Here is a 27,803-nt window from a genome sequence, read left to right as displayed (position 1 = left end):
CAGCGAAGGGAGACCCCCCCGTCCACCGTCCACCTATTGTATATATGAGAGAACAATATGTTACAAGACAAGAACATCACTCCTCATCAAGGAAAACATGGAACGCCTCGCGACAATGGCCTCAATCGGCGTGTTATTCTTGACTATGTATCAAGTTATTTGATTTGTCGACATACAATCTTGTTATTTCCTGCACCTCCGAACTGTCTGTGTCCGAACGTGTGCCACTCAAACGAAATACAACAAATACCTTCCAGAAGCGGAATAAAAGTTCATCCCTGATGCGGTAACTAGCGGTGACGAAATCTGAACTGTTCTCTCGCAGGAGTCAGATATCGCATGAAGAGGAAGATCCAACCTCGTAAAAAAAACAGCCCATGGGAATGCCGACTCCCTGCCGAGGGCCCGTGTCCATTGAACTGTAGTCATTGCCATTCAAGGCTTTTTTTTTTACTTTCAAAACGGTAAACCACCCGGGCTCTGTCGACATTCGTCAATTTCAGCCCTTGTCCCAGTTAAGGGGCTGGGTGGTGTCGGGGAACTTTATTTTCCATGTACGTAGAATAAATACATACATTAAAAAAAAGGTAAAAAAGAAAAGCTTACAAAAAAAGAAAGAGAAAAAAAACACACAAAAGAAAATCCTAGATTAATTACAATATATACAATTCATGATGACACATAAATAAAAGAAAGAGGGGGGAAGAGAGAGAGAGAGAGAGAGAGACAACTGTACAGTGAACGTTCGCCGAGGGCCTTCAGCGCAGGACTTGCTTGGGTCCAGCTTGGTCAGGGAACAAGTCTATAGTCAGACCTAGTCTGACGAGTCTGAATCTTCGACGTATCGCTGATGTCTTCCTGCCAGCCTGGCCGAGCGTCTTGGCTCCACAGCGATGATGGTGGACCTCTCCTCATCCAAATCCGGTCCGATCATCTTAGCCTTGTCCGGGTTTTCTTGTAGAAATCTAACAAGCTTGATCAGTTTTCTTGTCGGCTCCGGTCTTTTTAGGGCATTGGCCATCCATGTTGCTTCCATGGCGTCCGAGTGAGGGGGGGGGGCTCTTAGATGAAACTCTTTGGTGTGTCGACAAGATGTGGCGTAGTGGAGTTTTGTGCCAAGTTCACCACAGCTGCAGCCATCGTTGGGGATGGACGCCGTGTCCAGTAACGAACATAACCAGTTCTCTGCACCACTTGCTGTTCCACGTTTTCACGCGACGCAGGATTTTATGAGTGAACCTTCCCGAAGCCTCAAGGCTGAAGAGAAGCCTCAAGGCTCGCCGTACGGGCCGGTGAACCCTATAGTGAGACAGATAATATCTCAAGTCTCGAGTGACGAGCCTTGAACCAACAAGAACACTCGGAAGGCCCAACTAGAAGATCCCGACATACGACCAATAATGGAATAATGGACTTGAAAGAATCCGCCAGAAACAAACCAACGTGATAAAACGTTGCCTCTTCCAGTCAGGCGACCAAGAAATATTGAGCGCTATGGGATTCCCTGGAAAGAAAATAGCGGATTAGAAATGGCGTGCTTCGTCGCAAATGGGAGTCGGTGGACTGAAAGACGTTCAGATGGAAACTCATTCTATCCCGAGGCGGAGTAGAAGAAGTTTTGAAAGAGTTGCACGGAAGCCCGACCGGTGGACATTTTGACATAACCATGATTCTTCAGAAGGCCAGTGGACGATTCTATTGGGACAAGTCCAGGACCGATGTGGAAAAGTTGTGCAAGAATTGCGATGTCTGCACCGCTCACATAGTACCTCCGAATCGCACCCAGGCCTGCCTTCAACACTACAACATTCTTGCGCGTTCGAGACAATCTCCCTTGACATCCTGGGACCAGTGTCATTTTAACGCATGGGCCCATCCGGGCACGACCCGGGGGCCTCAGAAATACGAAAAGTTGTTGAATTTTTCGAGAATTTTCCATGTAGGGCCTCAGAAAAATCACTTGGCCCGGGAGCCTATAATACTCTTAAGACGACCCTGCCTGGGACCGTGACCAAGAACCTCCGATGGTCATAAGTACGTACTTGTGGTGATGGTGATGGACTATTTTACCAAGTGGCCGGAAGTGTATCCCTTTCCTGATTAAGAAGCAGTGACGCTGGCCGAAGTTTTGGTGCGAAATTGGGTGTCTCGATTCGGAGTCCCCCATGCTAATTCATTCCGACCAGGAAAGAAACTTCCATCGGAAGAATACGCGGAGGGACTCCAGGAGCGCTTTGATGATATGCGTCGAATCGCCAGAGACAGGATCAACATCTGCTTCGAAAATATGAACAGCTACAATGCGAAGGCCACGTCTCATGACTCGTCATAAGGAAGGAGACCTCGTCTGGAGAACCCGAGGCGCCGGAAAGGAGTGTTAAATTCTAGTTAGATTATTATGACAGAAGAAATTCAGCTGCTTCAGCTAAATTTCTTCTGTTGAAGTTGGAAAGCACCCATTTCCTCAGGAGGGGGGGACAAGTTGCCAAATTTGCTGAAATTACGGAAAAACCACAATGGTGGGAAATGAAGCTCACTGCAAATTGCAGTGGATTAAAATGAATTCCTCGAAATAAAACGTTCATCAAGACAATTACGGTTTTCATGCATACAGTAGTTGTAATTATCATAATATAATTTGAGTTGAAAAATGATTTCAATCTTTGACTTCAATAAAAAAATAAAAATTCAAGTAGGCTTCGTGGAACTGTCTCGGGAAATATGAGACGGGACGTATGGCCACATCAGTTCTACTGAAATATGGCCACATGATATAGGAGTTTCGGGTGACTATAATTGTTCAATCTAGACAATTAATTTTATCATTCCCCTTGTTCACATAAACATTAATAAATTCATGATTTATAAGTATTGAAAATTTTATTTTTCAACGAGGTGAAGTGAATGTGTGTTTTTTTGGACCAGAATCTACAGTACCTATGGCCACCAAAATCCCATGACACTATACATTTTGGTCAAAACCGATATGAACTTAGTGTGTAAACAAAGATGGGATTTAAATCCTGTAATCGCTTTGTACGCTCTGACGTTATGAACTAAAGCTGTCCTAGAGCCCTAAGCAGGCATAGAGGACGTTAATCTATCTGTATCTGTACCTGTAATTGCCCTAATTTCTATAATGTCTAACGTCGCCTTGAAACTAGTAACTACGGTGAGAAAGGACGCGAAGTTCTTTTTTTTTTGTAAAAACCTCTTTTTTTGCAGATGCAATGTTGAAAAGGAATAATTTTTCTTTAAATATTTAATGTTAGTTTTATCAAATTTGATTTGTCAGCATAATGATAACCAAGGAAAATTTTTCGTGTAATAGCTTTAAATAAATTGATGCTGAAAAATTTAGGATTAGAAAATGGTAGATGAAATTTTACGTACAATAATTTCATACATTTGGTCACGTTATTTATTCTATGTGCATGGAAGGTGGCTATGAGCATAAAACGGCATTTCGATAGAGTTAAAGAAAACTGAAACCACTTATTATGTTTAAAATGAAGAAACTTTTAAAAAAATTGGTAAAAAATTATTTTAAAATTATTTTTCAGAAATATAAATGAAGTACCTATGGTGTGACAGCGTCAATTAACTGTTTGTAATGAGCGCAAGAAGTAGAAGACCAGCTCTTAGCTCCTTCAATAATAAGAGTTCAGGTAATTGATTACAAAAGAAAATATTAAGTTAAATACAGTTCTGTTTAGAACAACTGTAATATAATTCATTTTTGGGGATTTTTTCCTTTTACGAGAAAAAGTTCCGAATGCATGACGAAAAGTTGTCAAGAGTGAAACGGATGCAACCAAACGAACCACCAACAACGAAAACAAGAACATAATAATAAACAATGTAAAAAAACAAACAAAACACTCTTAGACTAAATAAGGGATCAAGATTTTAAAAAAAAATAAAACAACACACCAGACTAAATGAGAGATCAAGATTATATATAAAATATTAATCCCATATATTAAATATGGGATTACAATTAAAATATAACATTGTAGACATATTACAAAGTGGACAGTTAAAAATTAATATTCTCTGGGAATTCCAATAAGGAATTTCTTCTGGGTAAAAAATAGGTATTATTGGAGTTGAAATTTGTTATAAATAGAAACTATGATTCTGGAACAAAAACTCTCTGGGTTATAGATGAATATTCTCTGAAATACAAATAAATATTCTTGGGGTAGTTAAAAACTTGATTCTCTCTAGAATAAAAACACTGGTACTCAATTATAAATAATACAACAGTAATACAAAGATGCTGCTGTACTCTAATTTACCTGGGTCCCACGTTATTACAGGACTCCTACCTCATCCAACTTTTTGGTAAAATGTCCTATTTTTGTCTTACTTTTCCTAACCAAATCCTATCTACAAAATTCATGTAATTGGTTTTAATTGAGCAGGGAATCGTCGACATATTGCCAAATAGTATAAATGTTGTAGATTACAATTAATGATTCTGCCAAAGCAGAAATTGTAGGTCACACACGATCATGATATGCGGTATACAGAGGGGAAAAAGAAAGATAAAGTTGGGGAAGTTTCTTTTCTTTCTATACCTTTTTTCTTCTTGGAACTAGGAAAGAACCAAATTTTTATGCGTCCTCTTCCAAAATTCTGGTATTTGACAAGCTATAGCACGTCATTGGCATCTCTGATATTTGCAGCGTTAATTATTAAAATGGTTTTAGACATATGCATCATTTCAAGAATTTCAATTATTTTCTTGTTTTTAGTTCTTTGCCCCGAAACAAGACGTATAACAAGTCAATATTTAGCACTGGAACAGCTAGAGGCTCATCATAAAATGATTTCAAAGGCTAAAGGTTTGTTAACTTTTTTATTAATACATAGAAAATTATAATTTTATTAAATCTTGAATTAAAATAGTTTGTCATTTCATTGTTCAGGTGAAATATGGAATACGGGAAAATCTCAATATGTGTATGTTACTGCCAAAGCCCAAAGTTGGCCGTTTCGTGAACTGGCCAATGCCCGAAATTCAGGCCTTTTGCCAACACCTGTATATCCCTTATATTGATCCCTCTGGGTCATTGCCACATTAGCATATTGTTTGTGATAACTATGGTCATTTATAATTTGCCTAATTACAATGCAATCCTAACGATCAAATGAATCTGAATATTGATATCTTAGTGACCCATGTGTGTGTAGGAAAATACAGGGGTCGACATATAGGGACTGGCCAGCGAAAGCCAGAAATTCTGACGTTTTCCTTATCAACTGGGTTGGCCAGTTCACGAAGTAGCTAACTTTGGCAGTAACATATATATATATAGTCCTATATACGAAGGGATCAAAATCAGAGTGGTATAAGTCACATTTTCGACAATTCTGACTCAAGTCCAGAAATGCAATCTAGAAGTTCTGAACTATTAAAATAAAAAAGTGAACTAAATCTCAGCTTCAATAGTTTGCCTCTAGATTGTGAAATCACAAAATTTTTAACATGGGACAAATTCGAGAAAATTTAACGAGAAAACAAATTCTCGTAAAACCTTCTTTTTCTCAAAATAAGGATATTAATCTACTTACAACACTCTAACCCCTCTCATATACACAGCACTGTCTTAATGCATGGACCCACCCAGGCATGTCCTGGAGCCTCAATAGAAGAGGAGCCTCAGAGAAATTAGGAGTTGTGGAATTTTTCGAGAATTTGCCCAGTAGGGCCTGTGAAAAATCACTTGGCCCGAGGCCCATGATACCCGTAAGACAGCCTAGCACATAAAGTTTAATTCAAATTGCTTGTCCGTAGGACTAACTCTGTACCTGTTTGACTTTAGAAGTATATTTCCAATTACAAAAACTTTCCAAATGACGTGTGGTTTATTTAAATTACAATTTTTGTGAGGGACCGTACACATTGAAAAACAGAAACATTAACTTTTTATACAGTCCCTGTGTGCTTAACCCACTTAAAAAGTTGTTGCCCTGTCTCTCCTAAGGGCCAAAAAATAAAAAAATGCCATGTTTCTAAGTGCAATATGCACTGAAATATTTGAATTAAAAAATGAAGAAAAGTTGGGGAAAAACAACATAAACTAATGGAAAATACCTTTCTTACTCATTTATGCTTTTTTCTTTTCCAGCTTTTTTCTATTTTTTGAATTAAAATATCTCGGCAAATAATGTACTTGAAAAAGTTGAAATTTTTTTATTAGCCTCAGGAGAGACAGGGCAACAACTTTCTGGTACACAGAGGACTGTCTAAAAAGTTAATGTTTTTATTTTTTAAATCATGATTCCTCAAAAAAATTATACAATTTAAAGAAACCACATGTCATTTGAAAACGTTTTGTAAGTGGAAGTATACTTCTGAAGTCAATGGTTACAGAGTTAGTCCTACGGGCAAACAATTTGAATTACCCTGTATATAGGGATCACTGCCTTTTGCCAACTTGTTTTGTCAGCATCTTTCTTGTGCCTTGCAACAGAAGCAGAAAACAGCCACTTATCTTGTTTGAAACAACCTCCTGATCTCCAAAGTAGAATATTCTGAAATCTGTGACATACATTGCAGAACAATCAATGCTACTATAGGACAATCTGGAAGAATTTTGGGAAAAATGCAGAAAATACTATTATGGGAATTTTTACTGCGGAACACATTTCCAGTCAGCTGAAGGCTCGTTTCAGAACAATGCAAAACATTCTGCTTTGCTTTTGGGCTCCTGATGTACCTAAAGAAGAAAGGAAGGTGGTCAATCGTGGAGTGCAACATCATGCAATGATAACCAGAGGGAGAAGGGAGTTAAATTGCTGTACAGCAATGCAAACAAGCAATTTTTGTGAGTGAATCAATAAATAATAGCCGAGCCGGATTTCCCTCCCCCCCCCCCAAGATGCTCTAAAAAAATTTCTCTAAAGTTGGCTTATGTAAACATAATTGTGATGACAACAAGGATCCTGTAATCCACCATTTCGAAACAGCCTTGCTATGCCCCCTCCAAAGTTAAAAGAAAATTCAAAAGTAAAGTAGAATACAGCCAAACTTGTTTAATTTGAAGTCCATAGTCACTGATAAAAAGTTCGAATTATCTAAAATTCAAATTATCCAATTACAGTGGAACCTTGTTTATCCGAACATCAATTTTCCTAACAACTCTGTCAACCGAACACCTTTTCAATCTAACTCATTTTCAGTTTTCTATAGTCAATGATGCTCAACAGTTGGTATTTTCTTGGAACTTGAATCCTTTTATCTAGTGACCAATTCGATAGCTTCCTTCTATTATATAATAAACCACTTTCAAACAATTGTACATACCGTACCTGTGAGCTATAAATGTAAGGGCGGATCCAGGTACAGTTTATGTAGTTATTACAACCTATGTAGAATTGCGACATACTTTATACAAATACAAATACAAATACAACGCCACAACAGGCAAAATGCCCAACGAGGTGGCTGAATATTCTAGAAGAATATTTTTTCCCAATATCGTGAGCTGATGAATCATTCCCCCAACACAAAATAGTAATAAACAAAGAAGGAAAAAACTTGTTTTCTGTTATTTATGCTGTAAGCATAATCGTATACAACCTGGGGGAAAGGGAAACACCCTTTCTCTTACCCTTCTCTTATCAGACTTTGAACAGAAGCCGACTCCACTCACCGGCAGTTGATTGACAGGATGGGGAGGGGGGAAAAGAAAGCATGTTATCGGGAGATGAAACCTTACATTGTCACTGTAAGGGTTAATGATTGACTAATTACAAAATAAAAATACTGATATGGCCAAAAATATAGTGATGCAAATCAATCTTATTTGAAAGCTGGGGGCCATTCAAGTACTTCATCAGCATCGATGGGGGGGGGGGAAAGTTTTGGATTTGCTGAATTTTGATAACAAGGGAGTGGGAAGGAGGGGGTTGACTGATGCATACATCATCAACCATTCTTTATAAAATTTTTGGACACCTGAACTAACATTCCCCTTTATTGATTAAGTCTTCAAAAGACTTCCTCCTCTAGTATACCTCTCAGACCTCAACAGATGCCCCCCCCCCCATCCATATTCTGTCTCACTTATAAGGAAGGGAGGTCGGCTAAATGGTTTTGTAGCCACTTCACATGCCTTGTCCTTCAGTAATTAGCTACACACCCGCACATAAGCAGATACATGCTCTTTGAGTGGGGGCGGGGGGGGGGGGGTTCACAAAGCGTGTGCATAGTGATGAGGGGCAAATTGTATACTTTTGCCCTGCATTTATTTTCAAAGGGCAATCCCAATCAGAGGAGTGAGCAAGATCGGAGCCTAGCCTTCAAACAGCATTGAAATTAACACAGAAATTGTTTATAACAACATTTCAATGTATTTTGTTCTGATATTTAAATTAAAAACATTTTTTGCATCAAAAATAAATTTATGATCGTTTGGGGGGCATAGGGGGCTTGTGCCCCCTTCTGCACATGTCTCTGATCCCAATATGTGTTAGGAGGTAAGGGGGCAGATCTGACAAAATTTGAATGACGAGTAGGGAAGGGGAGTCAGAGCTTTGCTGACAAGGGGAGGGGATCAAAAAGGCTAAAAATCTGTTAGTGTAATACTTGAATGCCCCCCCCCCCCAGTTAAAATTTAAGCATGTAATGATTGTTTTTCTTCATCAATACTTGTTGAAATACTGAAGCAGAATAATACTATCTTGGTAAGTATAATAAAAGATCGAAAAGAAATTTCACATGAAATTCATCAGGGACCCCTTTATATGAAATGCCATTTTGACGTGTTTACACATAAAGACGTTACATTTTGTGCTTTCTGTGTAAAACAGGAAAATATTCTACTATATTCAATGTATTGAAATATATATTCTCAAGTTGAGAAAAAATTACTGAAACCAAATTTTATAACAAAACGAAGTATAGTGCTGATCAGATGGCTCAAAAGCATTCCGTGCACATATCGTTCATTTGCCAATGTGCATTTGACATAGCCCTAAGATATGCTTGGTCGATTTGTAGAAAAAATAAAATAAAACTGAGGAAGTTAATTTCCTTGATGAAATTAGATAAAAAGCTTAGAAACCCTTATTTGTTCAGGAATCAGAATTTTGTTAACAACAAGCACTACTATACCAGGAAAAAGACAGCAATGTCAGATTCCGCTGTGCAATAACAAAACAAGTTATAAATTTTCAATGCATAAAAAATCTATGCTGAAAATGTGTTTCTAATGTAACAAAGGTATCGAAAATGTAGAAAGTGTGATGTGTGAATACAATTGCAATTATATAATTTATTTATATGATATTGTTGGCCTTGTAGGCCTATACAAGAGAATGCAGTTGAATGTGATATAGACATGGCCCCCACATCCTGGAGCAGGGGCCCCTAGGCCGGGATCTTTTGCGGGCCCTCCAGTCAGACTTTTCACGGGCCCCTTCTATAGTTAATTTATAGCGTGAAAAAGCAAAAAATGATGAGAACTGCCCCGGGCCCCAGGGCTAGAGCCCAGTCAGCCCCCCCTTTGTGGGGGCCATGGATATAGATATTGTTTGATATTGTACAAAAAACTGGTGGTAGTGGGAGAGTCTACAATAGAGCTGGGGAGTTAGTTCCATTCAACAACGGTACGAGGAAAGAAGCTGTATTTAAAGTAGTCAGTAGAAGCAAAAATAATTTTTATTTTATGGGATGGCCAAGTCGGCTAGAATACCAAAGGTATGAAACTTGAGATGACCATGGAAAATCTTGTATAACAGGGTTAGTCGAGAAATAAGGTGAAGAATAGGGGGGGGGGGGATATGAAAAGTTCATTTTTATGATCAGACACAGAAACAAAAAGTGACCAACATTCGTGGATGAAATGGGTGGAATTATTTCAGATTTTTGATTCAAGTTTGTCTATATTACTGAAAGTTTTGAGATCCCAGATTTCAGCTGCATAGGAAAGTACAGGAGAGATATAAGTTTGGTAGCAGAGTAGTCTGATGTCTCGAGTGGAGTGTAAGGTTGTTTATAATGTTTAGAATATAAATATTTTTTCATCAGTTATACAATGTTGAACTTTTGTTGGGTAGGTATTCTCTTCAAACCTAAGCCAAAACTGACCATTAATTTTTTTTCGATTTATTTGTCTTGATTGTATGTCAAGATGGGCTTTAAAAAGAAAATAAATAAATTTTAAAAAATAATTAAATAACTTAATAAATTAGATACCCTCAAACCTTAACTTAGAAACCTTGTACCCTTACACATTCCTCAAATCTTAACTTTAAAAAAAATTGTTAAAGCTATTTAAAACTAGGTACACATGTATGTCTCTGGAGGGAAGAGGTTAAAAATAAAATTTAATTATAAAATTTATTTGGAAAACTGAGTTTTTATATTCTATTGCTTACCTACCCTCATATCTACATTAAACATAAAAAATTATGAAAATTGAAATTTTTAGTGATAATCCACCTCTGGTCATTTTGACCAGTATCAGTCATTCTAGTATTAACACTAGAGTGATGGCAGTGGTCACTACTTTTACATGTAATTGCACCCAAACACTTCATCTCAGGTTGTTGAAATTTTATGAATTTTTTTCATCTTGTTAAGGCTCTTAAATTCCTAAAACAAAGGTTCTATGTTTCTCTCTTAGCTTAGTGGTAAAATGAAGTTCTACCTAGAATGACAGCAACACAGTCAAAATTAGACAGCTGTATAGAGATATTTAACTAATATTATTGCAAAAAATACTGAAAATGGCAGTCTTCTTATGCGATCATTAATATTAAGGGAACAGATGTTCTATCATGGTGTTTACTTTTATCCAGTACCCATTTCATACCATTCACACGTTCATTTTTGAAGCCTGTTATCATACATTATATTCATAATGAATACTCTTCATTTTTCACAATTTTACCTATGTACAGGGTTCCAGCCTGCCCCCCCCCTCCCTTTTTGTGGCATTTATGCAAGCACTTGATCTTACCTAATTAGAGTATGCTGATTACAAATCTGAATTTAGTTTTTCCCTGTAAGCTCTAGATTTCTTTCAAAATAGCATTTTTAGTTTTTTATGAATTTACTTTTTCTGGCACTTTGCAGGCAAGAATTTGCACTTATAACTGTTGCGTTTTGTGGACTTTATGAGGGCAATTTCGTTTGATGCTCCAGCAGTAGTCCGCCATCATATTTTTGTAGTGACTATACAAGGAATGAAGCTTTATGTTTCACCTGAGCCAGGGCCATAACTTGAATTTTTGCTGTGGCAGTCTTCCTGGCGACGCGCCATACATGTTAGAAAAGTGCTGCTTTCTAGTAGTAAATTTGTAAAACTGATGCTACAGACTGATAAATTGGCACACTAGTGAATCTATATAATAGTACAACTAAACTGCAACAAGTTAATACAAGTCATTAGTTGATAGTCCGGTGATCTTTGGCCATGTGTGTGTATCAGTATATAATATTAAACTGCATAAAAACTAGAGCTTGCAAAGACAAATTGATTTCAGATATGAAATCAGCAATAAAAAAATAATTTACATCAGTTGAAAAATCTCATGCAACAGAAAACGAAAAAAAAAAAAAAATGTTCCCCAGTGTAATTTATGTTGATTTTTTCCTATTGCAGTCAAAATGACTGCTGTAATTCTGGGTAGTTCGAAATTCCTGTCATTTTAGTGTTAATCAAGGATTTTCTATTTGAAATGCTGCTGTTTAAATGCTGCTGTTGTACCAATTCAAAATGTCTGTGGAAGAGATTCTCTATATTCCTCTCTTCGACTCCCACCCATGTGTACCCCTCCCATTGGTAGATCCTATATAAGGATAAAAACATAGCAAACATTTATTTTTTATTATTGTTTTTAGGTGCTGTAGATACTTCTACTCCCAAATCATTGCAAAGTTATATAAGTAGTAAGTTATACTTGTATCACTTTTCTTTCATGAGTTCACTTTTCATTCTTATGAGTTTGAAAATATTTCAAGCATATGATTGTCTTAATTATATTTGTCATAATTGTCTTATAAATATAACCCCCCCCCCCCGACTTTAGAAAGTACACTGGAAATGGTGTATGTATATATACACACAAATACAGGGTGTTCTGTTAATGGACCGACAAACTCAGAGGGTTGTTAGTAGACATCAACAGGAACAAGATGGAACATGGTGTCACAAACAACGTTCAGAGGGTGAAAATTGCATGCAGGTTTTGACGTCAGGCTGGATCGATAAAAAGTACAATAATAACTATAAAAAGATTTATTTGATTAATTATTATAGGAGTTGGAAGTGGTGGTGCAACCTACCTTTTGCATTTCCTGGTTCAATTGTTATATGAAAATCCAGTATTAATCACTGAACAGATGACAACAATGAAACAAACCAGATCGTTCTTTATAAAAGACACATTTATTCTGTTAAGCATTAAAAAATTTGTAATCTCAGTATAACATTTTTCCAACATTTAGTTATCAGTTTTTTTGTCAACATAACATTTAACTAGATCGGTAATCGAAACAATCTCACCATTTGCCGAGACGACCAGGAATACACTTATCTCGATCACATTATCCATATCACTAGACCAATATCAGCAAGAACTCAGTCAATTTGAAGGTAGTCCAGAGACTTTCTTGTCCATGGGTCGGTTAGTCCTTTGTGTGCTGAACAGTCGGAGAGATGCCAGAACCAGGATAGTGTCGATTCACACCAATAGGTATCCGATCAAGCTACTGGTCAGCCATAGAGTAGAAGGCAAAATCAGGCTGACGTCAAGGGAAGTCCAGAGGCAGCCGGTCAGGCTACCGGTCAATCCATGGAGTAGATGACGGAATCAAGACGCTGTTGAATTACATGAGTTATCCAGTCGAACCACAGGTCAAACCTTAAAACAAATGTTGAGACTCAAGAGCAGTGCAAAGGCACACCTTTCCACTTACAGTACATCACTATGATTGAGAGATCGCCTGGCTCACGCCTCCACAAGGCGAAACGCGTTTATGATAAGTTCTTGTGTTTTGAAGAAATAAATCAGTGCTGCATTGCGCTGAGTATCCGGTATTTATCTGAGAGCACTCCCATCATGCATCATGACAGGAAGCAATCATCAAGACGAACCTATGGCACTGAATTCGACACCTTATTTACATATTATAGAAGGAAAATGATATTGCACAAAATAATATATCACAAAATCTGGCAACAACACAAATACAAAGAATTGAAGACCAGGGTCCAAAATTTTAGGCCTATTGCATCATAAGGAATTTCATGGAGTTATTTTACCGCAAAGTGGTTCGCGACCCACCAACGGCATGAAGGTAAATTATTTCACATGTTATGCATAACATTTTGCGAAACACTAATATTCTATATTCCACAAATAGTTCAATTCACAAAACAAATAATTCTGAGTTTGACGATAACTCGGTGTGGTTCCCACCAAAAAGCCGCTGAACCCCACAACGAAAGAGAAGCTAACAAAACGAGGTTTTGGGATCTCTCATACAGGTGTAAACCAGAATTTATGCGGAACATTGGCAGCCTGATCTCTGGTCCTATTCGACAGGCAAGAGACCCCCCCCCCCAACTGTCAGACTAAGTGAACTAACTGGCCCGAACTGGATCGCCAACAGGTACCTCGGGTGGTTTCCAGTAGCCAAACGAGCCCTGGAGTCTGAACAAAGATTTAGAAATTGAAGAATTAAGATTTGTGAAAGATCCCAGGTCATCATGTTACAGTGGCCGCTAACATCATTGCGCAGTCTACAATGACATAAAAATTATTCCCGGATGCACTCGAAGATACCAGGTTTAACATATCGCCCTAGGGGCTCACATGTTCCATTAATACTAAGTGGTCCCCTGGAGAGGATCTGGATTGATGCCATCAATTTCTTCCTACGCCGAGTGCGTGCCGTACGATGATTGGTCTGAGAATAAACCTGTTCATCTCCACTATAAATAGTCTGTCCAGACATCACGTAGGTATGTGTTGGGGGCAGAGTGTGTCGACTGAGTTGAAGAAAGAAAAACAATGATAGGAAGTTCATTTTGAACTCTAACTTTTATTCCATAAAAGTTGCAAAAAAAAACCAGATCATTTATGATCAAAAATATGGCCAACAAAATAACAACCCGGCAATGAAAAAAAAACGATCCCAGCATTCATACGGAAAAGAACAGACACTTCACATATAGAGAAAAACCAGTCTATATATATCCGCGCTCTCGTGAGGGTGAGAGTATGCTGCCCCCGCCGATTTGCATACAGCGTCGGACCAACCGGTTCTCGCACATACATAGAAAAAAAAAGGAAACATTCCAACAGTATGCTTTTGAGGTCTGCCGCAGCGACAACCATCTGCTCTCTCCAGTGTGTCCACAGGCGTCGCATAAGTGAGTGATTTAAGGTGACCCCATAGGAAAAGTCACACAAAGTGATATCATAAGCGGAGATATGGGGGGTGTGGGGGCGTCAAAGGTGGAGTTGACTGATCTAATATATAAATGTATATATGAATCGACATCATCATCGCGCCCCCCCCCCAGACTTCCAAGTCTATCTCCACCTATGATTGAGATCCGGCGAACGTGGAGGTGAAGCAATGGGTCCCATGCGTCCAATTCACCTCCTTGTGTATGTAACATGGAGGTGATAGTGCTAATTTACGTCAATCGCAGTGAGTGATCCTACCCCAGCGCATGCATTTCACGGCGCTACTTACGTCAGATATGGTGAGCAAACCCACAAACGCATTCAGCGATCAACTGACATCCACCTTTTGTCTCCTCTGGACTCAGAGTCTGCATGCGTGTTTTGCGATTTTCACCCTCTCAACGTGATTTGTGACACCATGTTCCATCGCAGTTTTTGTTCCTCTTGATGCCTACTAACAACCCTGTGAGTTCGTTGGTCCATTAACAGAACACCCTGTATATATATACAGAGCCCCATCTAGATATTTTTTCACCCGGGGCAAGCCGGCATCCCTTGTAATGTAGAAAAAACAGTTAAAGGGTGAATTCAGCGCCTCCTTCTGGTTCAGCGCCTCATTAAATATAATGGAAATCTTTTTCAATCATTCCACCAATCACAATATTAATTTTTACATGAGAGTCAGTGTACTTATGCAGAATACATGTGGTTTTTCTTACATTATAAATATGGTACATTGAGAGCAATAGAACAAATGCTGCATTACTGGTTGTTTATCATGATAAAAATTGATTGATTGTAAGCCCTGACACTTTGGGCTAAGAAAAGTAAGCCTATCTTGTATTTTTAAAAAAACTAAAGTATTTGTTATCACTATCTAGATAAGTGAAAAAAATCACATAAAAAAAACCCTACAGTTATTTGTACTGTGAGATCAGAAGCCAGACACTTGGTGGTGGTCAGTTGAATGAAGGGAAATGAATGAAGAAAATAAGTTTTTTATTCATAATTAACATATGGAAGAGAGTGATAATTTTTCACCTCTTTTGATGCAGAAAAGAATTGTTATGTAATCATACGTGATTGAATGTACAGGGTGGTAACTGTCAACTGCCCAATAATTACACATGTGGTTCCTTGTTAAAAACTGATATGGAAAAGTGTTTTTAGTTTTTTGATTTGACCAATAATTATGGAGTTATGAGGCTTTAAAAATTTATGAGGTCGCTTCATAATCAGGCCAAATTCACTGAATGTATAACTTGACATTTTTGAAACTGATGAGAATGGTATAACCCTAAAGAGAAATCGAGAAAAAGCAAACCAGTTTTTTTTTTCTGTGTGTGCATGCGCACTCTTCAAATTTTTATGTGATCATTACACCCATAAATGAATTTTTTTTCCTTTGATCAAAGTTGCTCAATGTCTGTGCTCATTTAATTTGTCTCGTTTAAATGAATAAAGTATCACTATCAATTTTGAGATGAGATTTTTTTTCCAGTTCCAACTTAGAAGTTTCCAAAGATTTGCATATTGCATCCATGCAGTGCCGTCTTAATTCATGAGTCCGCTCATTCATGGCCCGTGGTCTTCAAGAGAAGAGGGGCCTCACAAATTAGATATAGTTGAAATTTTTGAGGAGTATGCATATTAATTTGAATGGTAGGGCCTTAGAGAAGTCACTCTGCCTGGGCCCATTGTGCTTTTAAGATGGCCCTGCATCCATGCCCCCCTCTGCAAGGGTGGGGCTGACAGGGGTCTAGCCCTAAAGCCAGAGACTATCTTTTCATGCTATAAATTCACTATAAAAGGGCCTGTAGCGTATGCCACCAAGCCACTGATGTTTGGAGAGATTTAAGCTAGCTTGGCAAGAAACCTCTCACACGCTTCTGCTTGCGGTCACCATGGAAAGAACACGCATGACAAACTGTCTTCAAGTTATATTATGTTTATAAATTTTATTTTAATAATTAGTTTATTTTGGTGAGGCTCACATGATCGTTATTCTCTATACTCTTCCATCACTCACCATCAGGGCAATGGAGACCTGGATATAGCCTTTTTGGGTATGTGAATAATTTCTTCTTTGTTTCTCATTCGCCTCATGGTTTCACGGTATGACGACATGGCAGAAGCTGCATCAGTACATGGATACCAATATTTACCGCTTCGGATCCCGCCTTGTGGTTTGAAATGTGTGAAGCTACCTCCGAACTCACCACACCAAAGCCGATAATGGACTCAAAAACTGTGTACAACCACTCACTGAATGAATGAACGTCAGGGGCTCTGCCACCAGACTTATCCCATTGCAAAAAAGATCTCTTCCAACCCAGCTTCGTGGCGGAGTCTGGGACAAAGTGAGTACACCTAACAGTCTGTGTGTGTAGCTAGTGTTGTGTTTGATATTTCAGTGCTGCCATCTATACTTCAAATTGGGAGTGTACAACCACCCACTGCATTTCTCACCTGTCACAGGAAATAGTTACGATGATACACGATTTCATCATGCAGCACGGGAAAGTCCACCCATATGAAGAACTGAAAGCGGCCATCATAGAACGATGCATCGAATCAAAAACATAAGAAATCTGTTGTCTCCTGTCCGGGGGAACAGCTGGACGATAGGAAACTGTCCGAACTTCTCAGAATAATGTAGCATTAGGTGGAAAATCATCACAGCATTGCTGATTCTCTTCTCTTAGAACTGTTCCTACAACAGCTTCCGCCGAATGTTATGTCGATTCTAGCTGCCATACAGCCACTCATACCCAGGGCCGTCTTAAGAGCATCATGGACCCCCGGGCCAACAGATTTTTCTGAGGTTCTACCTAGAAATTTCTCAAAAATTTTAACCAGTTATCATTTTTGTAAGGCCCCTCTTCTCTTAAGGCCCCCCCGGGCTGTGCCCGAGTGGGCCCATGCCTTAAGACAGCACTGCTCATACCGCAGAAAGCAGCTAAAGTTGCAGATTGTATCCTGGTGACAACACTGATCATCGAAATCAAAGAGATTACGAAGCCATCGATCTCTCGAGCTAGCGTAGTTCCTTGAATTTCGAGCTGATGGAGGAAATGCAACAACTGGGGCAAAAAGTTGCTGTTTTGAGACGAGCCAGGAGTCATTCTCGTGATCAAAGCCAGTCCCGTTTCTGACGGGGAAAGCCCAGCAACTGTATCTTATTTATGTTGGTATCATCACATGTTCCGTTCCAACACAAGAAAGTGCATGAAAACATGCTCCTACCAGGGAAATGAAAACGGCCGAGGGTAGCAGTGATGTGCCGCTCACCCATGAGTTCTCGTGGCCTATTCATTCGTAATCATAAAACAAGCATTTGCTTTCTTGATGATACTGGTAGTTACTGTTCTCTTATACCGGCAACCAAAAATGATTGCAAACTGTCACAGATTCAAAATTTCAAAGCCGCAAATGGCACCGGAATTAAAGTATACAGCCGGAGAGAAATTTCTCACCTTAAATTTAGGACTTGGGAAACCATTTGTGTTTTTGTTTATCATTTGTGATGTGTCGTGTGTGATCATTGGAGTCAACTTCCTTCATTTATTCAACTTATAACCATGGCCCCCACATCCTGGAGCAGGGCCCCTAGACTGGAATCTTTTGCGGGCCCCTTTATGATGAATTTATAGCGTGAAAAAGCAAAAAAATTGTGAAAATCGTTCCGGGTCCCAGGATTGAACTTTTGTCAGCCCACCGCTTGTGGGGGCTATGCTTATAACCCCATTGGAAATAAATTTAAAAGTTTTTGCGTTTTTTGGCAGACGTGAAGTACAGTTTTTGTCTTTTGACATTTCTTTTACATGAGTGGCGAACATTTTCAAGGATTACGTAATAGCAGGCAAAAGGCTGCTACTTATGCCTTCTCCCTGCTTGAGTCGCACTGCCTCATCAGGATTGGTCTGTTGAGCCAGTCAGTTTTCTCCACTGGCCGAAGTTGTTTCTAAGGGCTCTGGTTCCAATCTCATCATTTTTAAAATGGGAAACCAAGCACTGTTGATTTTCATCCTTTCTTTTTGTTGAAGCTGTTCTTGTGCTTTTGAAATTTGATTGCTTCTATAAAAATACGTGGAAAATATCTCATGCCGTTGGATAGCACTTGGGTGTTCGCAAAAAGAATTTTGTGATCGTATGGGGCATGCTCTGTTATGGCTGACTTGTCAACCTGAGCCAGTCTACAATTTTGTTTGTGCTTGATTGATCTGGAAGATATCAATCTTTTTGTGTGTAGTGCCTATGTACACTTCTCCACAACTGCACAGGATACGGTAAACCCCAGCTGTTTTTATTCCGTCTCATTGATCTTTGGCCGACCTGAGGCATTCACTTAGCTTTTTGGTTGGCTTGCAGATGGTCTTGATGCCAAATTTTCTCAGGTGCCATCCAATTCTGTCCATAACTCCAGGAATGTAAGGGAGAAACGAAATGGCATTTTTTGGATGTATGGCCCTTATTACATCACCGTAGAGTAGCCATTGGCCTTGAAGGTATAAATCAGGTGAAATTTTTTTTCATAAAAATGTTCTGGCTCACAGATTCTTCTTGCCCTTACCACCATTGCTTTGATCATACCTTGCTTCTGGGCAGAATGGTGATTACACTCCCAGTGCAGGTATCTGCCCTTGCGCATCTTTTTACGACAAACCGTATGGCCCAGTCTGTTATGTTGCGCACCTTTCGGCACATGACATGACACAGGGTCAATAACGTCAAAAAAAACATATACGTTGTATAAACCCGCAAAAACCCAGGCCACCAGATAGCAAACCCGACCTATGGTTACAATGACTACACTCAGTAGACAAAAACCGGAGAATATAGCAAAAGTTTATTCGGATAAAAGCTTTTCTTTTGAACGATTTACATAAGTCTATCAGTATATTTAAAATCGATTCTGCATGAGACAAAACTAGAAAAATTATCAATATAGACATAAACTCTAAACGTTATTGAATCAGCTCAATACACTATCCAGTTGAACAGGGATATTAAGAGAACTCAAGGAAAAACTGACCCACGCAGAGCCCGCTACACTGACATAAATATTAGTGACCACTCACCACTTGGAAGACGATCTCGAGCATGGTCGTCGGGTCCCCCTTCGGAACTTGCCACTGGAATACCAGCGTCTCACACATTCACATCTCGATGCGCGTCCCGGCCGCCGCTGTCAGTCGAGGAAAGAAAACTGAGCACCTCAACGAGAAGGGAAAAAAACTAGCGCCTCGCAAATTCTATCCTGGCTCTTTATTTTCGAGCAAAAGAGAAAGGGACCAATAGAAGGTCGTGTAGATTTCTAATTTGCATATACTTAGACTTTTATTTAACTTTCCCTTTTTTTTTGGTTAGACGTCCTAAAGTCGAGCATAACAGCTACATTTCCTCGTGACCAGAACATCTAGAAACAGAAGGGAAACTTCTTTTTCCATTGTGAATTTGATGTTATGATGTATACTGTTCAGATGAACTAGGAACTCTTCAAGTTTTTCCTCTCCATGACCCCATATAACAAATTATTCTTCCACATACCGAAACCAGGTTGACGGCTGGTGTTGTGCTGTCACCAAAGCTTGGGCCTCAAATCTATCCATATAAAAGTTAGCCACGACCGGGCTGATTGGGCTGCCCATTGCCACCCCTTCAGTTTGTTCATAATATTCACCATTCCAACTGAAATATGTAGTGGTGAGACAGGCGTGGAAAGGGTCCACAATATCTTTCGTGAACAGTTGGCTGTTCTGATCCATGACATTTCTTAGCAGTACATTTGTGAAGAGTCATGTGACATCAAAACTGACCAATATTTCGTTTGGCTGATGCACTATATCACTAATCTTTTCTATAAAATGCTTGGAGTCCCTGATGAAGTTTTCTGTTCCATGGAACCCGTAAAGGGGTTCTTTCCATGACTGGAGGCTGCTGCACCCTTCCCAGCAGACCACAACGAACATTTCAATATCTCAATTTCGGCTCTTTTGAAAGTAAAAAGACAGAATATTCTACTGATTTTAACAACGCCCGCCATATGAGAAAGAGTCTTCTGCCGCAAAGATGTTTTTATTTTTGCCGGTCGGGGCTTTGGACTATGGTTAACCATCTGGGGGGATAGAAACATGTGTTGAGTGGCTATAAATCGAATAGATGAATTCGATTACAATACGATTTTTTTAAACTTGTTTGGGAACTGAAATGGGATGAAGCTCGTCAATCCAGAACAACATCCGTTAACAGTCACTAATTGGAATATAAAGGAATCATGGTACAGAATGGTAGGCGGCATCGAACGATTCCGTTTACTGGTCCTATAAGGACAGCTGTCCTCTTGTGACGTTTCCCTGAAAAAAAAGGGGGGGGAACAAATGTAGAGCTTGGCAGAACCCACATTTTTATGAATTGTATGCAGTATTACAAAACTACACTCGATTATAAACACAGGATTACCAACAAGACGGAAAAAAAACTCCTCTTAATTCTACACTTTTCTGATGAAAACAAAGTAAATGAATATCAAATATAGCTACTCATTTCTGATAAGTTCATACGTTTTGTATTTTGTAAGAGTTTTCTTTAATGATAATTTATGAACAATCTCCACAATTAATTCTTAGGTAATTTGGAATCCTCTGTAATACTTGTATTCAATAAGGCGTATATAAGACCCATCTTTTTTTATACGATACATTGATAAATTGAAAAAAGTTTGAGCTAGTGCTCGTTTAAGAAGTTAAAGTAAAAAAGGAATATTTATTGTACAGTTGAATCCCATTATAACGAACTCAAAGAGACAGAAGAAATCACTTCGTTATAAAGGAATTTCCAATTTTTAACATGCGCAAAAAAAATTGTTGTAGCAGAATTTGATTCAAGGGGGAAAATTACTTATTTACATTCTAGATAATAAAATGAATGAAGTTTAATTTTAAAAATAACACAAAGCAACTCAAATCTATTAAGCATTGGGGTTTTTTTGCATAAGTTTTACTTAATTAACATTTTAGAGGCAAATAATCCGTAATTATTATTATTTTTGCACACGTATTGTGGAAGCCAAGGAAACAACTAATCCCTTTAAAGTATACAGATGCTCAAACAAATGGTCTGGAATGTTCTCTTGATCTGATATCGTTTAGAGTTCCAAACTAGCTAAGGCTTCAGATGCAGTAGGTAGCAAAGCATACTCTAGTGCAGCGGTTCTCAGCCCTTTTTCGACTCGCAGAGCCCTTTCTGGTATATAATTTCTGTGGTAGAGCCCTGTAGGCCTATTTTTTATTTATCACTTTTGCTATTTCACCAGTTTTCCATTCATTCACATTTTTTTATATCAACTGAATTTGCTTCCCCGCAAATCTGTTTTTCTACCACACCATAGCTTTTTTTGAAACGATTCAATCAGCCAACACTTGCTTGAAAGTTATCGCATCCAATAGCTCATGTGAATTCCAAAACCACCTTTTCTCCTATGAGTGGAGCGGTAACTGGCACATTTCGAGAACGAATGTCCTGAAACCAGGTAGGTAAAAACAGCTGCATCCACATCTTGTAAATTCCAAAGTTAGATCTTTTTCCTAGGAGATCCTATAACTACTGTTTGAATTTGTAATTTCAATTTCGTCAGATTTTTTCAAAAACATTGATAGAGTAGATGGGAATTGATTCTGTTGTTTTTCGGACACTTGTTTTCGAGTTTGTTATAACGAATTTTTCATTTCGTTATTCCAGAATTTTTATGAAAACAACAAAAAATCCATAATTGTCCCTAAACATTCCCTACTTCATTTTAAAAAAATCCCCGCTTCTGAAAACAATCCCTAAGGAATTTCTTGTGGGGCATGAAGTTTTTTGCCTCTGTTTTTTTTTCCCTTTGGAAATGACGCCACACGTCGTAAATCGGGGCTAACGAAAAAAAAGCTCTCTTTCTCATTAGCCCCGTCGTAAATGAGGAAATTCCTTTTTCAAGGAAGTTTTACAAACCCTCTGATGGGGTAACAAGAAAATTGTTTGTCTTATCGTTCAGGGAAATAGCTTAGCAGCCAATAGTCCTGGATAATAATTGAAGATTATAGTGCCGCACATGTGGTCAAAATTTCTTTTGTTGAAGTTACGTATGTGCGATATAAAAAAATATGAATACTAATAAGCAAAAACATATTTAATTAATTTTAAAGATACTTATTCCCCTGATGAATTTCCTTTCATCAAACGTTCCAGAAAAGGGCAGACTTTTCCTTTTTGTACAAGTTGTGTTACGGACATAAACATCGGTCATGGTGGAAAGACTGACATCATCACCCATGTGAAATGAAAAAACATCAAGCAAGTGTCACAAAAAGTCAGTGTTCTTCAAAAATTGACGCTTTTTTCCCCTTCATCTGCCGATGAGTTTGGGATCATTCGCACAGAATGTTTGTTCACATCGTTTCTGATTGAACACAATATTTACTTATTTTTTTAGATCACCATTTTGAAGTTTTGGCCCCTAATTTTACTTGTTTTTTGCGTAGGGATTTTATTTCCGAGGGTTTAACTTCCATCTGTTGTGAAATCTCTATTTTATTTGACTTCAATTTTTAAGTAGGGATTTTATTCCCTTTATTAACTTTTCTGTGTGAAAAATCCCTTTTGTATTTATTAGGGGAGTGGTTTTAGCATAAAATACTGGTCAGCACGAAAATCTCCCTAATTTTCATTTTCAAAAGTTGGCAGCTATGTTGTTACTATGTACATTGATTGGAAAAGATTTTGTTGCAACAAGATTTTTGCTATAACGGTATTTGTTATAACGGGATCTGACTGTATTTTAGTTTTACTTTGGGTGCAAAGCTACATGAAATTGACTCACTTCCTGCTCTCCAGGTCTGACACGGACCACAATTAAATCGTGTTTTCTCTGCAATGTTAATATTGTCCTGTCTTACTTTCTTTTCAGATGAGTAACAAACACAACAGGTGAACAGTTTACATTTTACATTTGAACTATTTCTGTATATTGGATATAATTGGCACCATATGCCAAAAGGGGAATTTTACAAGAGAGCCGTTTAAAGTGAATATCTCTGTTATTTATTGAAATAGGACTTGGATGTTCCTATATGTGTATAGTGTAACGAAAATATGGCAAATTAATAGCGTTATCTCAATATTGACGAAAATGGAAATAGTGCCTTTTATATACACACAGTATTTTAATTGGTATGTTATATTAATTCCCCTTATTTCATGGAAAGAGCACCGCATTGTCTACGTTTTGAAAAAAGTGATTTTAGAGACTGGTTGTGCTTACACTGACAGAGATGTTACGCGTATGTTCATTATCATTTTAAAAAACACAATTTCCAAGAGACTGGCCTATTGAATCACATGATATTCAACAGTCAATTAACCGAGTAGCATTTTTAAAATTGGCAAGTATTTGACAGTCATTACACTTAGCATTTAGCAAGTATTTCCGAAATTGAATTAAATAAATTTTGTATCAGAAATGTGCAGCGGGTGCGGGCTTTTTGTTAAGTTCATAAACGAAATGTTATATATTGATGGTTCTTTTTTTTCAGATACAGTGACGCATACGTTCATATGGTGATTATTCCAAGAAATACTGTATTGTATTAAACTAGGTGTACCGCAATAAAAAATGTACTCAATGAAATATAGAAACAAAACACCTCAATAAAATATATATTAGTTTTTGCTCATTTTGTTTTTTATCTAATATAAAATATATGCTGGGATACTTTCATATTCGAATGTATGCACCATACTTTGGAATTAAATTTATCAGTGTTTTTCATCTATGTGTAGACATCTGTGGGCTAGAGGTTGAGGTTTATATTGTTCAGGTCTAAGAGGCAACATTTATCACTGGTTTAAAAGTTATCTATCAAATAGAATGCAAGCAGTTAAAATAAATGATACACTAAGTATGTATAGTATGTATAGGATTATTAAAAAACTACATCTCACAGTATTCTATTCTTATTTTATTCTTTATCTGTATTATAAAAAAAATACAGCATCTCATTTATGTTATGAGTTTTTTTTGAGTGTGTTTGAAACACAATCAAAACCATATTTAAAAGAACAAACAATAAAGATATGGCTTTCATTTTGAAAATTGAGAGTTGGGGAGGAAGTAATTTTTGCAGGAAAAAAAACTAAGAGACGAAATATAACAGCATCTCAAAGAGGTGGCAAAATTAGTAGTACCTAGGGCGGCAAGAGCCTGAAGTATACTTTTGCAAAGAGGGGCTAAACTAAACTAAACGAACCGAGCACGACCAGGCTCTGTACCCTGGAGGGCGCAGTCATGCCGGAAAGACTCCAGCTGGCAGTCCAGCCAGGTAAGAGAAAAATAAGAAGAAAAAGAGAGAGAAAATCATAATAAGAAAAATAAATAAATGATAGAAAGAAAATAATAAAAAAAACAAGTAATAATAAAATAATAAGATAAAAAAAATAAGAAAATATTAATATTGGGCAAGCTAGTAAGCTCTTGACCTCTTTTCATGTGCAACTAGTGGGCTTTTAGCCTCTTTTCCCTTTTCACCATTGTGGCATAAGCTGATCATGGACTCTTTCCAGCTGTCGTAACAGTGTCAAACTCTCAGTAGAGAGTAGAGTTGATAAGAAAATCAGGAAAGCAGCCGACGTTAGCGGCTCATAGGTAAAAATTTGGTTAAAAAAAATACAAAACAATATTTAAAAAAAGAGCCAGTGGCATGTTAAGTTCATTCACTCGTACAGTTCTTGGTTAGCTCATAAAAGTTCGTGCTTAGTGGGAATAACACCTAAGGCAGTGAAGAAAAACAATGACTGACAATTTCCCCGTCTGTTTAGCGTTTCCCGGGCTGTTCACTGAAAAGAAAAACGCACACACTAAATCCATTCAGACTGGGTTAGCACAGTCTGTTGTTTCACTCTCATTATTATCTTATTAATTAAAGATAAATTAAATTCCTTTTTGCAAAGAGGGGCCTGGGGCAACAGCTTCCTTATAAATATGCCAAAAAATGAAAATTCAACTGAAAAAATAATAAGATTCTGCGTGAATCATGTCGTCTGAAATAAATTTTGAGGTTGTGTGAAAATCTTTCTTATAAAAACGTAAGGTAAATTTATTAATATTTCAGCACGATAAAAATCAATTGCATTCAAAAAGAAATGAAAAATCTTCATTGAAACATGCAGAATTTGGTATGAAAATGTGAAAGGATGTATATAGAAAAATTCAGAAACCAATAATTATATATGTTGAATATGTTGATTCATAAAATAACTAGTTAGATATAAAGTTTCTGATTGAATCATTATTTTACTGTTTCCACCAACTACCTTCGTCAAGCTATCATTTTTACATTCTTTATTGAAGCTTTTTATGCATACGTTTCGATCAAGGGCGTAGCGAGGGGGGGGGGGGACTTGGGGGTCTGGTCCGAAATGTGAGAAAATGATCGAAAAAAGGGAAAAAGATGGCCAAATCCATTGTTCTGTCACTTTGGTCCCCCCCCCCCCAAAATGAAAGTGCCCCCCCCCCCCCCGAACGAAATTTCTGGCTACGCCCCTGGTTTCGATGAAAGTTTAAATTTACCAAAAAAATATTGTCCAGTTTTGTTGATCGACGTGTAATCTGATTAAAACAATTGCATAAAAAACAATCGCACAGTAAATACTATGCACCTTCCCTCAAAAAATTTGACTTCATACTAAAGGAGAACAAGTTTCCACATTTTGGCAAAAAAAGTGTTGCTTTTGGAAAAACAATTTTTAAAATAGATCTTATATTTGGCTAACACTTTACGAATCTGATGATAAATTTGCCAATAAAGTGGGTATAATGTGCGAAATTATTACGTAATAACAAGGTTTAACTCCATTACTCTTTATTAATAACATTACTCTTCATGAAGAGAAAAGCATCAATCATGAAAGAAGACGATCAAACTTGGCTTCTAATGAGATTGAATATTTCGGTTCATTTTCAAAAAACCTGCAATCCTCTGCTGGGGAAGAATTTTACTTCTGTTGGTTATTTGGCATGTAACTGGCAGTTACAAAAATGACACATCACAAAAATTCAAAATATAACTCATTAAATATTCATCCAATCCTAAAATGGAAAACAGTTTTCGATATTAGTTTTCCACAAGGAATCACGTGTGTAATTATTAGGGGGCTGATAGTTACCACCCTGTAGATAATTGCAAAAAAAAAACTTTGGTTCATTTGTTCAATAAATATATGTGATTATATATATGCCGGGAAAACTTCATAGGCAGTAACCTCAACAGGCAACCTCTTTTCACTATCAGGTTGTTGTTTTTTTTTGGAACATATTTTTTGTCTATAGACATTAATGTTAAAACTATTATAACTACACTGCAAACTATTACCATGACACTTATTCTATGGCTACCTCTGCAAGTGGTTATCAAATCAACCTTTCCTTGGTCACTTTTTACATTGAGGGGTGATAAAATGTATGTGCTGGTTTAAATCACACCATGCTATTTTTTCCTCTAGGTATATTTTTCCAATTTTTTGCAGGGAAAAATCAAAAGTAATTTTAGTAATGCAAAAATTAGGAATTTAAGACACTTTCTGTAGAAAAATAAATTTAAGTGATTGATATACTTGGAAAATCTGTTTCTAACAATCGAGGGCTCCTTTCTTTTATGTGTTATTAAATCTCGATTCGAAAGTAGAATATGATATTTTCGGAATTTCATCACTGTTAGAGACTGCCATCTTTAGATTTTTATGCGAACATTAGACAATTAATGCATTTGAATGATATCTGTAAATTTGTCTTAAGATGTATTTTTAGATATCTATGACTTTCACCCACTATAGGCCTGTATTTTTGAAATAGTAAGTGTTTAAAATGAGACAAATTTTTGTGATTAGTAAAGTGATAGTATAGCGCAGCCAATACTGTATGCAAATGTGACAATTACTCAACCTCTATTTGGCAATCACTCCTGATTTTTTCATTTAGTGCCAAGTGAGCATATTAGAAAGGTTTCAAGGTTTCACTCAATTTTTATTTTTTCTGAATATGTACATTTGCAACACTTCATAGTCTCAAACAGAGGTATTTTTTGAAATATCCCTATTCTTGAAAAATTTATAATCTAAGATTTTATCTAAAATTCTTGAACAAGACTGTTATTTCAGCTACATTCTTCCAAAAGAGAGTTGCAAAGCTAGACAAGGCGTACAGTGATGGAAAAAAACTGATGTGTACACGTAGTACTTTTCTTACTCAAGGACGAAAGAGGGGAAAAACGTCATAAAACTTTGATGATTAAAAAAAACTTATGACAAAGCATCCTAACAGTGCATAGAAGATA

At 37.5% G+C, this 27,803-nt stretch overlaps 1 protein-coding gene across 3 annotated transcripts in view; it reads left to right on the top strand.

Annotated features, from left to right (window-relative positions):
* The first annotated feature begins 2,989 nt into the window (after positions 1–2,989).
* The window catches only part of LOC149072966 (spermatogenesis-associated protein 7 homolog), a 49,935-nt gene continuing 25,121 nt past the window's right edge, over positions 2,990–27,803 (top strand). For 2 of the 3 annotated variants that reach the window (XM_089246098.1, XM_089246097.1), the window contains exons 1-4: positions 2,990–3,172; positions 3,564–3,668; positions 4,761–4,850; positions 11,861–11,908. In XM_089246098.1, coding sequence (XP_089102224.1) covers positions 3,614–3,668; positions 4,761–4,850; positions 11,861–11,908 — 193 coding nt within the window. In that variant the 5' untranslated portion in view covers positions 2,990–3,172; positions 3,564–3,613. The remainder of the gene's footprint in view (positions 3,173–3,563; positions 3,669–4,760; positions 4,851–11,860; positions 11,909–27,803) is intronic. The other variant, XM_089246099.1, reaches the window with a different exon arrangement.

This window comes from Pholcus phalangioides, unplaced genomic scaffold (assembly GCF_987345545.1).
Source record: "Pholcus phalangioides strain wild (caught in Gottingen) unplaced genomic scaffold, Ppha-v1.0 ptg000017l_1, whole genome shotgun sequence".
NCBI lineage: Eukaryota > Metazoa > Arthropoda > Arachnida > Araneae > Pholcidae > Pholcus > Pholcus phalangioides.
The sequence above is the reverse complement of the archived record's forward strand: the minus strand, read 5'-3'. Positions and strand labels throughout refer to the sequence as shown.